The sequence below is a fragment of the Lathyrus oleraceus genome, chromosome 5, assembly GCF_024323335.1.
Source record: "Lathyrus oleraceus cultivar Zhongwan6 chromosome 5, CAAS_Psat_ZW6_1.0, whole genome shotgun sequence".
Classification (NCBI taxonomy): domain Eukaryota; kingdom Viridiplantae; phylum Streptophyta; class Magnoliopsida; order Fabales; family Fabaceae; genus Lathyrus; species Lathyrus oleraceus.
Window position 1 is genome coordinate 389566997 of NC_066583.1, and position 13318 is coordinate 389580314.

General features: G+C 40.9%; 2 protein-coding genes across 2 annotated transcripts; one reads left to right on the forward strand and one right to left on the reverse strand.

The window, feature by feature from the left end:
• Positions 1 to 261: 261 nt before the first annotated feature.
• Positions 262 to 7442, forward strand: LOC127080915 (uncharacterized). The gene is made up of 3 exons (XM_051021206.1): positions 262 to 831; positions 967 to 1626; positions 7392 to 7442. Exons 1-3 carry the CDS (start codon positions 262 to 264, stop codon positions 7440 to 7442), a joined length of 1281 nt encoding a protein of 426 aa, XP_050877163.1.
• Positions 7443 to 7925: 483 nt separating this feature from the next.
• Positions 7926 to 8873, reverse strand: LOC127080916 (T-complex protein 1 subunit epsilon; the record flags this gene model as incomplete). The annotated part of the gene is made up of 1 exon (XM_051021207.1): positions 7926 to 8873. A coding segment is annotated over one exon (948 nt), but the record flags the coding sequence as incomplete, so codon positions are not given.
• Positions 8874 to 13318: the final 4445 nt, after the last annotated feature.

Here is a 13318-nt window from a genome sequence, read left to right on the forward strand (position 1 = left end):
ATCATGTGGCGTCAATTGTTCAAGTAGCACCAAATTATCAACCACGTTTTCAACAACGTACTCATCAACAAAATCATCAACAAAACCGTGTCCAAAGACAAGTGCAATTTGATCCAATTCTGATATTCTATGCGGAATTATATCCTGCTTTGATACAAAAGAATTTGATACAGACTAAGACTCCACCAGCTATCCTAAAGGAACTTCCATGGTGGTATAAATATGATCGTCATCGTGCACTCCATCAAGGTGCACCCGGTCATGACATTGAAAACTGAGGTGAAAAGACTAATGCAAAGCGGTATTTTGTCTTTTGAAGACTCTGGTCCTAATGTGCAAGCCAATCCATTGCCTAAACATGGTGGTGCAACTGTGAATATGGTTGAGGAATATCCTGGAAAGTACCATGTCTTTGATGTCAATATGATTAAAAGATCCTTGGTCGAGATACATGCAACTTTGTGTGAGCAGAGTCATTACGAGCACGATCATGTTTCTTGTCGTATCAGTTCAAGAAACCCTCGAGGGTGTGCTATGGTAAAGAGAGGTTTACAAGGGATGCTAGATGAAAATCTTATTCAGATTACCAGAGATAGAGATGAATATGAGTATGGTGTGAATGTCATAGTCCCCCATTTCAATATCCCTGAACCAGTTGTGATTGCCTACAATAGTCAAAAGCATGTCATTTCTCCTCTGGTTATTCGCCTGGCGGGTCCTACACCCTATGAATCTGACAGAGTTGTTCCTTACAAATACAATACTACAATGTTGGAATATGGAAAGGGAGTTCCCGTCCATTTTCTTTCTTCTGTTGTGAATATTGATGATGTAAGTGATGCAATCTGAAGTGGTCATGTATTTGCTTCTATGCCCCCTAAAACAATTAAGGATACTTCGGTGGGTAAGCAAGCTCAGGTGGAAACTCCTATTGTGCAGTCTGGCTAGTCCAGTGGTGTAAACCAGAAATCTGATCATAATGAAGTACTGAAGTTGATTAAGAGAAGAGAATATAACTTGGTTGATCAATTATTGCACACCTCGTCCAAAATATCTGTGTTATCTTTGCTGATGAATTTAGAAGCCCACAGAGAGGCTTTGCAGAAGGTCTTGGAGCAAGCCTATGTAGATCATGATGTAAATATTGGTCAATTCGATGGCATTGTAGCCAACATTACTGCATGTAACAACCTAAGCTTTAGTGATGAAGAATTTCTTGAGCAAGGGAGGAACCATAATTTGGATTTGCATATTTCCATGAATTGCCAAGAAGATGTTTTGTCCAATGTGCTGGTTGACACCGGCTCTTCTCTGAATGTTATGCCAAAGTCTACTCTGTCCAAGCTCTCTTATCAGGGTTCTCCGATGAGGTATAGTGGGGTTGTTATGAAAGCCTTTGATGGCTCGAGGAAAACTGTGATTGGAGAAGTTAATCTCCCGTTAAAGATAAGTCCATGCTCATTTCACATTACGTTTCAAGTGATAGACATTCATCCCGCCTATAGTTGTCTCCTAGGTCATCCATGGATTCACGAAGCTGGGGCAGTGACGTCAACCCTCCATCAGAAGTTAAAATCTGTGAAAAACGGAAAGTTAGTGATTGTGGGTGGAGAACAGGCCATGTTGGTAAGTCATCTTTCTTCATTCTCATATATTGATGCCAACAAAGTTGTGGGAACTCCATTCCAAGCTCTTTATGTCGTTGATGTAAGACCCCAATTTTGACCGTAAGATCCCTCATGCAATTTCATCATATGCATAAGCATTGGGATCATACCTTGGCATCCTCCTTACCCCTTTTCATTGGGTTTGTTTTGGGAGAGATCACCAAGCACTTTGTGATTATATCATACTTGTATATTATCATTTCACTAACCAAAATACCAAAAATATGTCTTTGCATCTAACTCTTTTTGTAGGTAGGGCATGATCTCATTGATTCATTGATCATATCTAGGGTTTGAAGACCCTCATGAACAAAGAGCACAACCAAGAATTGATTCAAGAATGGTTACAATCATCATATGTAAGTCCCAATGTTCTCTACATGTTATATTGATCAAGTTTTCTTCAAGAGTTTGGGGGTGATTTGCCTTGGAAACCCTAGTTTGACTGGGTGTCTTGAGTAACTTCTCCAACAAGCTATCTCACCAATTGATCAAATTTCTCAAGGGACACTTCATATTTCATCATCTTATGCATATGTGATCTACCATGATCCAAGAAAGTCAAGAGAATTGGAAGTTAGCAAGTTGGTTGATGGTGGTTGGCCAGATGGATTCATCTGATCAAAACTGGGTCTCCCTAGACCATATCTCCTACAATTTTCACCATATGAAAATGATTCCAAGAGAAACCTTACTCTAAATGATATTATAAACAACTTTCATGTTGATACCTAGAGCTAGTTTTGCTTGGAAAATTAATTTCTATGTTGAAACATTATAGGTCATTTTGTCTAAACCCTAATTTGAAAGTCAACTTCCCAAGGCCATAACTTACTCAATTTTTATGAGATGAAAGATTTCCAAGTTTCACAATCAAATTCAATTTGTCTACTTGAACGTTTATGTTTGGAGTTAGAGCTAATTCAACTTCTTTGAACATGTGATATGAGGCTACATTATAGGTCACTTTTGACCTATACCATTGATCAAGTGATTTTTCCAAACTTCAAAAATGCATAACTCTATCATTTCAAATTCAAATGACATGAAATGGGTGATCATTTTTAAGGTCTTTGAGAGAGATACAACTTTTATGAAGACATTTTTCTCATTTGAAGCTCCCATAAAAAGTTAAGCAAGATGGAATATTGAGACATTTGGCTTGACACTTAGAAATTTTTTGATATGTCAAATTTTTTCAAATTTCCACCTCAAATATCTCCAAGTTCCAAGCTCCAAATGAAAAATTGTTCAACATCAAACTTGTTCCTCTTGATCTCACCTTTCTAAATAGCTCAAATTCATTCATTTTGGATGAGAAATGCATAGGTTGCGCATGGCTTAAACAGACTGATATCATTTGGCATGAATCAATCTTCAAGTGACAATGCACATGTACGTTGCAATCCGATCCATCTTCAAAGCATCTGATCTTCAATTTGGACTTTCAAACCATAATTCCATTGGCCTATGTGCGCCCATGCAGTATGGCATCATCATTTTACCAAATTTGGAAAGTGGAAAGAGTGTGCAAATATCATTTGATTTCCCTATAAATTGAGGCCCTTATGCTCAGAAATCACACACATTGCGCCAGCTTTGAATCTCCATTGAAAACCTTTCACTCTAAGAGGATAACCCTGATAAATTCATTTGAATTTGAGCTTGAATCTCCACTGTTTTGGAATTCAATTCTCCAGGAGTCCATTGCTTCTAAACCTTTCCATTCCTCTCCGGCAAGCAAGTGAAGTGAAGCCAAGCACGATTCATATCAAGATCTAGCAAGCTCAGACCTCCATTGAAGGTAATTTGCAGAAATTTTAAACTCTTCGATTCTCTTAAATTGTTGCTCAGTTCCATTGATTCTTGAGTTTGTCGCAGCCTGAAAAATACAGGGGTGCGAAAAAACAACCGGCGAGAAGAAAATGACAGAAGAGTCGCCACCGTGCGTTATTTATCCCAAAGGAGGGAAAGGAAACGCTCGAAGTAAACCTGGAGAAAGGAAAGGAAAAGACAAGGTCTCGCAACCAAATCTTGGGTTCGGGAGTCGGTTATGCGAAGGGAAGGTATTAGCACCCCTACGCATTCGTAGTACTCTACGGGATCCACTCTTGTTGTTTCTTGTCTAAAGGGTGTGTGTTTATCTAATGTACTATTTACTAAAAGAAAGGGTCAAAGAAAATGACTCGCACGGATGTCGCATCCATTGCATACGTATCTCATTTGAATATGAGAATCAGAGTCTTCGTAGCTCGGGTACCTATGGGTTAAAGAGGAGTGTGCTCGCTAAGACGTTGCGTCTTATGCCTACGTATCTCATCGGGAATGAGAATCAGAGCAAAACGTAGTTCAGCTAACTACGGGAACAAAGGTCTCGATTGCAACTAGGGCAAGAGAAAGGGAAGGTCTCGATCGCAACGAGGGTGAGAGAAATGATCGCAACAAGGGCGAAAGCAAACAAAGATTAGTTGTTAGTCGTTAGTCAAACTCGGCAAGACATCGCATCTTGTGCCTACGTATCTCATCTGAACATGAGAATCAGAGTTGCCGTAGTTCGGCTCACGCACGCCGAAACAAACACACGCACAGACGCTGAGACGTCAAAACAAACACACAAACAGGCAAACATGGAACCCGAACGCCAATCGCTGGATTTACATCAGCTTCCGAACCAAACAAAACCAAACTGGAAACCAGATGCCACTTGATGGACTTATACCGGACTCCAAGCACACCACAAGAGGATATGGAATGCCAATTGCTGGGCTTACATCCATCTCCTACACACACAAGAAGAAACAAACAACAAGTTACTAAGGAGTCGGGAACTCGAGCCTAGCAACTGTCAAGCAAACACACGCAAAAAGAAAAAGAGTGCCCAGAGAGATCTCGTACGACCTCCTGCCTACGTACCTCATCTGGTATGAGGATCAGAGCAATGTAGTTCCCCTACATAGGGATTGCCATCTGAATATGGGCTTACAAAGGAGGACACCAGTTGTGTCAAAGGAGAGTGGGCGATGTGTTCACGTCCTAGCAGTAGGTGTCGCAGCTCGCTGAATCGAGTCTTAGGCAGTTACCTCTTTGCAATAGGACAGACTACATGCCAAAAGATCGGAGACGCTCGGAAAGGTCTAGAAGTGGGGGAGCTCTGCCCTAGAGTTGTCATGCAATGTGTACTTAAGTGTTTAGGATTTACAAATGGGAATATCTACCTAATGTTAGCATGCAAAGAAATATGGGAATTCTACCTATGTTATCATACAAAAGGATATGGGAATCCTACCTATGTTATCATACAAAAGGTTCTATCTAATGGGTGCTACCTAATCGGAACAAGGATCGACGAATGGAGCAAGGAGAAGTGTTAGGGATAAGGGTAGATGGCGATGCATGAAGCAATCGACTTACAAGGTTGATGGCGATGCATAAAGCAGTCGACTTACAAAAGGGTGGATGAATACGTGCTGGTTCTGTTAGGTTTTGAAAAAATGATTACTCGACGTTGGATCGAGGTTTTGATCTTGCTTTGAAATGGTTATCGAATGTTCATTTTAATTCTTGTATTAACAGATGGATAAAGAATGAAAGAATAAATATTATACATTTCATGGGAGAGGGATACATTTGTTATGAATGGGGATTGTTCATGGCAAACAAACAATAATAATACATGCCTCATACACCATACAAGTAGGCCACAGTTAATCAAACAAGTAAGATATAAACAAGTATATAATCGAATCAAATAATCAAAGAATGAAATAATGAAGCATTAAACAATGTATGAGTGTAAGTGCAAGGGACATGTCTCATTGTAAGGAAGCCCAAGAGTAAGCTATGTGAGGTTGATGGCGATGCTTAAAAAGCAATCGACTTACAAGGGTATGGAAAAATGGGCTCGATATTAAATCGAGAAAAATATGATTTTTATAGTTTTTTTTAAAATGGTTTTGAATTAAATTAAAAGACAACAACTTTGCATTATTAACAAATGAAACTATGAGTATAACATAAAAAGAAAATGTTAAAAGAAATAAAATACTAAAATAAAATGCTAAAAGGAAAAAATAAATAAAATAAAATAACATACTAAACCAAAAAAATACTACATATGAGTATTGAACCCACCCCACTCAAAACTAGAATACTGTCCTTCCCCAACAGACCACTCATGATTATCTGCTACTGTGATGCTACGTTAAATATATAAACCGGGATAAAAATGAAATAAAAAAAGATTAAGATAAAAAATAAAAAGAACAATAAAAGAAAATACTAACATATAAACATTTTTGTATTTTTTTTATCTCTGTTAAAACGAATTAAATTAAATTAAAAATTAAAAGAAAAGAAAAAAAAGAATGGAAACGAAGAAACAGAAGCTCGTCTTCCTTCACCCTCTCCCCAACCTCACGAACTCACCCTTTCCACCCAACGACAATCTCGTACGAAACTCGCCTTTCTCGTCCCTCTTACGAAATCGCTCATCAACGAAACCTCTCATGCTTTCAAACTCAAAGAAGCAAACTCTCTCAACTCTCACGACATTCAATCAACAAGCATATGAGAAGGATCAAAAGGAAAGAAAGAGAAGTACTTACAAAGTGTCACGGCGGTGGTGGTGAAGGACGCGAAGAAGCTGGCCTCCAGGTAATCGATTTGGATTTTAGGTTTTCTTTGTTTTTTCTGATTTTTCCGCCTCTAAAACCCCCCTTCTGTTGTTAATTCCTCTTCTCCTTTTTATCCTCTGCTGATTAGGGTTTCAAAAGGTCTTTGTTGTTCAAAAAAAAGTAAATTTGCAAACCCCTTTTGGTGTTCTCAGGATCAAATTGCCTGTTTGATGCTAGGTTAGAAACGGTATTTTGAGCTCATGCTTTCTTCCTTGAACTTTATCTCTATTCCCATTTGGGAATTTTCTGACTTTTGCACTTTGACTGTTGGCTAATTAACTTTACCTTTTTACTGCAGTGAAAATGGTGTCTGATGAATTTCAATTTTGGTTCTTCAGCTTGTTAATCTCAACCTTTCTTTCGCAGGGTGATGTGAATGATATGCAACCTTGCTAATCTCGACCAGCTTCTTCTGCCATGGCCACTTACATGGTGAGTTTTTCGACTGTCAGTTGATGTACCATGCCAAGTTTGTCATTTTAGGTGTTGTGTGGTGTTGGTTTCATATTGTAGTGACAACTTGTGTTTTGTTATGACTTTAACTTGTTTGTGCATGAACTGCTGCCAGGGTCTTGAATGGAACATACACATCTCTGTCACACAATGGTTCTGCATAATTTGCATTATGTCAACTTTGAATGTTACCAGGATTTTCTTGAACAAACATGGGCCTGACTGGTATGTAATGTCTTGAATTATGCATTGCTCATTGAAGTCTTGACTTAGTCTAGTATGACAGATTCTTATGGCCTAAACTGGTGGAATGAATGAGATAGTTCAGGACATGTCTCAGGATGCTTGGACCCTAACTTACCCTTGAATTTTAGTAGTTTCATGGTAATTCTTCCACTTGACATGTCTAAATAGTGCTGCAGGTTCTTGGAGCTTGTTAATGGTTTGCTGACAGTAGGATGATGATGCAGAATGTCTTGAATATGGCTTTTGCAACTGGACTGTTGTATGATGTTGTGCTTCTACAGATAAGTACCATCGTGGTTTGGTTTTGTAAGGTTGTTTGCATGATGAACATGATTGTTGTTGTTTGCTGCAGGTTATATCACAATTCTTGGTTGGCTCAAGGAAAGGCAATGATATGCAGTAGGTTTGGTGTGAGAATGCCATGGTGAGGTCAGGCAAATGCAAAGTGTTATGGCTCTTATAAGGCATGTAGGACGATCATGAGGTATCTATTATTGAACTGAAATATAATGCCCTGATGTGGCTGGAGTTTGGTTCATTAATGCAGGATGGTTTGATACATGTGTGCAGGTCCTGTCTGGTAGCAAGGCCCCATCTGGATTAATGCAGCAAGGTAGTGTCATGGTGCATTGATGTTTCACTGTAGCTAATACCTTGCAGGGCGGTTTGTTTGCACTATAACCTGACTGCAGTACTGTTTGCTGTTGAAGGCAAGCCAACATGTTTAGGTTTCCAATGCCCTGTACTTTAGTTGTTTTGGTTTAGCTCCATGTTACGCATGACTGAGTTTGTCATTTGTGTTGCATGACAGGAGTTTGTATTCAGTGGCTTGCATCAATGTTGCTCTGCAGTTGGTGGATTGGTTCCATGTTGTAGCACATGGCTGTTATAGAAGTAGGCACTCGTGGACTTGCAGTAGGTATTGAGGACCATGATTGTCATGTTTTGTAGCAGGTCTGGAGTAGTGTGTTATGCAGATGAGATTTGATAGCATTGCTTTATGGATGTTTTGCTCCCTCATGTCGTTTGTGCCAACATCATTGCAGTCAATGCCAAAGTGAGGATAATTATCCTTTATTTGTTGAGACTTCACAGTAGATAATGTTTCGATTGGTTGGAGACCACTATTTTCAGCAAGGGCCATAGGGATAGATTCCAAAGCATCCCCAAAGGCTCTAATGGCATACTGTTCTACTCCAGGATATTTGTCAGCAGCTGCTTCGACAGCAATAGAGCATGCAATCTCAGCCGAACCACCACCATACACAATTGAGTTATTGCGAATAAGATTCCTGGCCACACATAGTGCATCGTGAATACTGCGCTTTGTCTCTTCAATGATCATTTTGTTACCTCCACGAATGAATATTGTCACAACCCTTGAATTAGCACAGTGCTCAATGTACATCATCCGGTCTTTAGTTGTTCCAAATGCTTTCTCTCTGACGATACCAGCCTTCCCTAACTTTTCTGCAGTTAATTCCTGGAACCTGGGAACAGTTCTTCCACCTGTTGCTATGGCAATCAATTCCAACTCAACACCACCAACCCACCTAACAGCTGGCAAGTTCCTGTGCATCAAGAGATGATTTGCTTCATCATCAAAACCCCATTGGCAAATAACAAGGGTTGCGCCCACATCCTTGCATTGTTGAACCGTGTCATCAAAATATTTCTGCTCCTGCTTCCTTAAAGTCTGAAACTTCTCCACTGTGTCAATATCAACCTTATGCTTGGTTTTTGGCTTTGGTCTGTGCAGGTTAGGTGTTGCAGCAGGTTGGTATAGCAGGGCAAATGCAGCATGATGGAAGTTAATTGACAAAGCAAGATTCCAAAGGTTCAAGGTGTGACCATGTTGACATTAAAGTGAAGAAGCCAAGCACAAATGGTTAAACCAAAGATCACATGGAAATGGATAATGGAATGAGAGTTATGGCCATCCATTTAGTGATTAGGGATGACCAATGGCATAGGGTTGACTTTGGTCAAAGTTGACCAAAAAGTCAACTGTTGACCAAAGTCAACAATTGGTTAAAATTCAATTTTATTTGCATTTTTCTTGTAAATGGACAAATGATCGATGATTGTGGTGAAAATTAAGGCTTTTGGGTTTTGGGTGACTTTGGTCAATGTTGACCAAAAAGTCAACTGTTGACCAAAGTCAACAATTGGTCAAAATTGTCAAGACTTGAACCCCTTTTTTTTTATGTAGAATCAAATGTGATGGTTTAGAATGATGTGAAATGAATTGAAATGGTTTGAAATTTGTTTTACAATTGGTTTATTTTATGACTTGAATGCTTGACTTTGAAAAGAACATGACTTAACTGGTAGTATGTGTTAACAAGGCCATGAAATGATGGTATAAGATTAGGATTTGAAAGGGATATTCATGAATCAAGTGGCACGATTGGCAATTGGCTTGTGACACAAGAAGCATTGTTGTTTGGATGACCAAGACCGTATGTGCATTAACAACACCATGACTTTGGACCAAGACCAATCCTCATGTAAAACCAAAGTTAGGTTAGGCCAAGCATGCTAAACAAAAATAAAAAACATAAAAATTCAGGACCAAAATCGGGGTATGACAGTTGCCCCTATTTAAGCGTCTTCAACTAGAGAATATGAAGCAGGACGTTCTTCATATGATCATATTGGGAGATGGTTAAATACTAATAAGACCCGGATTTTGATCCTGAATCCCTATGAAACAATTAACAATGCCTGTCAGAATCGGCAAAGAAGCAATCTCGAAAGAAGAATCCGTCTGGTACGATGAAAATCGGCCTGAGTACCGAAACAGAAAGTTGACCTGGATACCAAAATAAATGGTAACACAGGAATACCCATGGCCTGAACGCCGCACATTAGTCTGAACACTAAGCATCGGAATATGAGAGTATCAATGTTGGTCTGATCACCGGAAATCTGGTCTGAACACCACTTCGATCTGGAAATCGAAAAACTGGCCTGAATGCCACAAGTACTTCGACTTGAACGTCGGAAACTTCTTCGATCTGAAAATTGGAAACTGGCCTGAATGCCACTTCGGTCTGGATACCGAAAACTGGCCTGAATGCCACAAGTACTTCGACCTAATCGTTGGAAACTTCTTCGATCTGAATATCGGAAAAACTGGCCTGAATGCCACTTCGGTCTGGATACCGGAAACTGGCATGAATGCCACAAGTTGCATCAACCTGCATGTCGGAAACTTCTTCGATCTGAAAATCGGAAAAACTGGCCTGAATGCCACTTCGGTCTGGATACCGGAAAAAACTAGCCTGAATGCCACTTCGGTCTGGATACCGGAAAAACTGGCCTGAATGCCACTTCGGTCTGGATACCGGAAAAAACTGGCCTGAATGCCACTTCGGTCTGGATACCGGAAAAAACTGGCCTGAATGCCACTTCGGTCTGGATACCGGAAAAACTGGCCTGAATGCCACTTCGGTCTGGATACCGGAAAACTTCACGCCTGTCAGCATCGACAGAAATAGGGAAAATGATAATTGAGGCGGCACGTGGGCCAACGACCCATGCTGGGGATAATAAGTCATGAACAACCTTCAGTCTGAGCACTGGAAACAAACTTCTGGCTTGTCACTTGGGATGCCGAGAATGTTTTATGCTTACATGCGTATGTTTGAATTTTTCAATGGCGTAATGCTCCATGAGAATGGAAATGCTACGCGATTTGGGAGGATGCAATGCAATATGATTCTACATGCAGGGATGCGAAATGCTGGGGAAAATGCCAAGCTGAAGCAAGGAATCCCGTTGGGGAAATGATTATAATCTTCCGGACCCTGGCACTACTGTTGGAGATGCACAACATAATGAACTATGTGGGGAAATGACCGGCCGCGCGGTGCTCTGGCAATGGTGAGATACCGAGACTCTGACTGGGGAGAGAACGGCGCTGGAAACCTGTTGTTGGGGGAAGCGATAGTGGTTCTGGAAACCATAATCTACGAGAGATGACTCAGCAGGGGGAGGCAAACACCGATACGGTACCGAGGTTATGCTTCCAGGAAAGAGATCATCGATCTGGGATTGAAAACATCGATCTGGCATCGAACTCCGAGGAGCAGCTGCTTCTGCTGGGAAGATACAGTCTGGCACTGTCAACTCCGCTGGGGATATACAGTCTGGCACTGTCAACTCCGCTGGGGATATACAGTCTGGCACTGTCAACTCCGCTGGGGATATACAGTCTGGCACTGTCAACTCCGCTGGGGATATACAGTCTGGCACTGTTAACTCTACTAGGGATATACAGTCTGGCCCTGTTAACTCTACTAGGGATATACAGTCTGGCACTGTTAACTCTACTAGGGAGTGTATAGTCTGAAACAACCACTTGGGGAGTACAGTGGTGAGAACCTGCTGGGGATTGAAGAATCCAACACTCTGATCAGCTCTGCAGGGATAAGACACCGGATTCGTCTGTTGGCGACTTCACTGGGGAAGATATTCACGATCATCTGCAGGGGATTTTAAGGAAATGCCCCGAGGGTATCTGTTCTGAATAGACGATCCAAAGCACTTAAAATTTACAGCAATTTTAAATGTTTATTAAGCATGTACCTGTAAAGCCCTTATGTGTCATGATGCAATGTTTATCAAAAATTCGGACGTCATTTTTGCAAACAAAATAGTAAAATGAAAATGAAAACAGAGATATGCTGAGTAACATGATTTTATTGATTGAATAGCCTCTGAATAGGCATTTACATCAGGAAGCAATCCCTGGAAAGAGGTAATCGCAAAACAAGAATTAATCTAATGGCAATGTGAAATGGATTTCTATTGGGTTCCAATTCTGCTATGACCCGCTCGTCTTCAAGATCTTCCAGATGATCAGCCTTCTGAAAAGGTGATTAGATTGTTTTCTTCCTTTTGAAAGTTTCCAGTCATCGACACAAGATGAGATTCAGAACTAACTCAGAACGCAGTCATTCACTTAATCCCTAACTTTTGCCTGGATCGCCCTTTCGGGTTTTCAATCCACCGGGATACCCATTTTTGCCTAAGTTGCCTTTTCAGGTTTTCAACTTACCGGGTGTACAATCTTTTAATTTTAGTCCCTAACTTTTGCCTGAACCTTTTCATTTTCTTGGTTCGTCGGGATGCCCATTTTTGCCTGGACAGTTCTTTTTACTGTCCAGCGGGTCTATCTCATGCGAAGTATTTTTTAACTGCGTCTGAGTTTACCGGGGAAGTGAAGTCTTCACCATCCATCGTTGCAAGCATTAAGGCCCCACCATCGAAAACCTTGGTGACGATATACGGTCCCTCATAGTTAGGAGTCCACTTGCCCCTGTGATCTGTCTGAGGAGGAAGGATCCTTTTCAACACTAAATCTCCAACTTGGAAACATCGAGGACGCACTTTCTGGTCAAAGGCTCTCTTCATCCGACTCTGATACAACTGCCCATGACAAATGGCTGCCATTCGCTTCTCTTCGATAAGACTCAACTCATTGAACCTTGTCCGAATCCATTCAGCTTCATCTAGCTTGACATCCAACAGGACTCTTAGAGAAGGAATCTCCACTTCAACAGGTAGGACTGCTTCCATACCATACACAAGGGAGTAAGGGGTTGCCCCGGTCGATGTACGTACTGAAGTGCGGTACCCATGCAAGGCGAAGGGTAGCATCTCATGCCAGTCTCTGTACGTAACGACCATCTTCTGCACAATCTTCTTTATGTTCTTATTGGCTGCCTCAACAGCACCATTCATCTTAGGATGATAGGGGGAAGAATTGTGATGCTGAATGTTGAAGTTCTGGCACAACTCCTTCATCATTTTGTTATTGAGATTGGAACCATTATCAGTAATGATTCTCTCGGGAATCCCATAGCGACAAATGATTTCTTTCTTGATGAAACGGGCAACCACATGTCTGGTGACATTCGCGAATGATGATGCTTCGACCCACTTGGTGAAATAGTCGATGGCAACAAGGATGAAGCGATGCCCATTGGAAGCAGTCGGCTCAATCTTTCCAATCATGTCAATGCCCCACATTGCAAACGGCCACAGCGAAGACATCACATTCAGAGGATTCGGCGGTACATGCACCTTATCAGCATAAATCTGGCATTTATGACACTTCCGAGCATACTTGAAACAATCTGATTCCATGGTCATCCAATAATAACCCGATCTCAACAATTTCTTAGCCATTGCATGTCCGCCGGCATGAGTACCGAAGGAACCTTCATGAACTTCCTGCATTAACATGTCCGCCTCGTGTCTGTCCACGCA

What these genes read in the sequence shown, in the direction of transcription:
- LOC127080915 (XM_051021206.1), top strand. Translation starts at nt 262, where the DNA reads ATGACATTGAAAACTGAGGTGAAAAGACTAATGCAAAGCGGTATTTTG. An exon ending in CTGTTGTGAATATTGATGAT is followed by an intron (nt 832 to 966) that starts GTAAGTGATGCA and finishes GGTGTAAACCAG; the next exon opens with AAATCTGATCATAATGAAGT. An exon ending in GTGGAGAACAGGCCATGTTG is followed by an intron (nt 1,627 to 7,391) that starts GTAAGTCATCTT and finishes TGTTTGCTGCAG; the next exon opens with GTTATATCACAATTCTTGGT.